General features: G+C 46.0%; 1 protein-coding gene across 1 annotated transcript in view; it reads left to right on the forward strand.

Annotated features, from left to right (window-relative positions):
- The first annotated feature begins 90 nt into the window (after positions 1–90).
- Positions 91–300, forward strand: part of LOC119594251 (putative proline-rich protein 21) — a 13,211-nt gene continuing 13,001 nt past the window's right edge. Inside the window, exon 1 of the mRNA XM_037943319.1 lies at positions 91–195. Coding sequence (XP_037799247.1) covers positions 91–195 — 105 coding nt within the window. The remainder of the gene's footprint in view (positions 196–300) is intronic.

Genomic DNA, 300 nt, shown 5'->3' on the forward strand with positions numbered 1-300 from the left:
GGGGAAAATAGCTAAGAGAGAAAAAGGTCGAGTTAATTGATGCCCTTAATATTTAAGAAAGGGGGGGTGGGGTGGGGTGGGGGACGAAAAATGATCTCAGAAGTTCCTCCTAAAAGGATGACGAACGCCGTGACGTCACCAAGACACAAACGAATGCCTGTGCGCTTTGAGGGAAGAAGATATGCGCGTCTGGAGGTATATTAGATAGTATATCCAGGCTGATGTAATGGGTTTTTGTAACAGGAGGAATCGTACTCGCCTTTGTGACGCATGACAGGCATTTTTGGGAATCCTTTTCCT

This window comes from Penaeus monodon, chromosome 33 (assembly GCF_015228065.2).
Source record: "Penaeus monodon isolate SGIC_2016 chromosome 33, NSTDA_Pmon_1, whole genome shotgun sequence".
In the NCBI taxonomy this organism is placed as follows: domain Eukaryota; kingdom Metazoa; phylum Arthropoda; class Malacostraca; order Decapoda; family Penaeidae; genus Penaeus; species Penaeus monodon.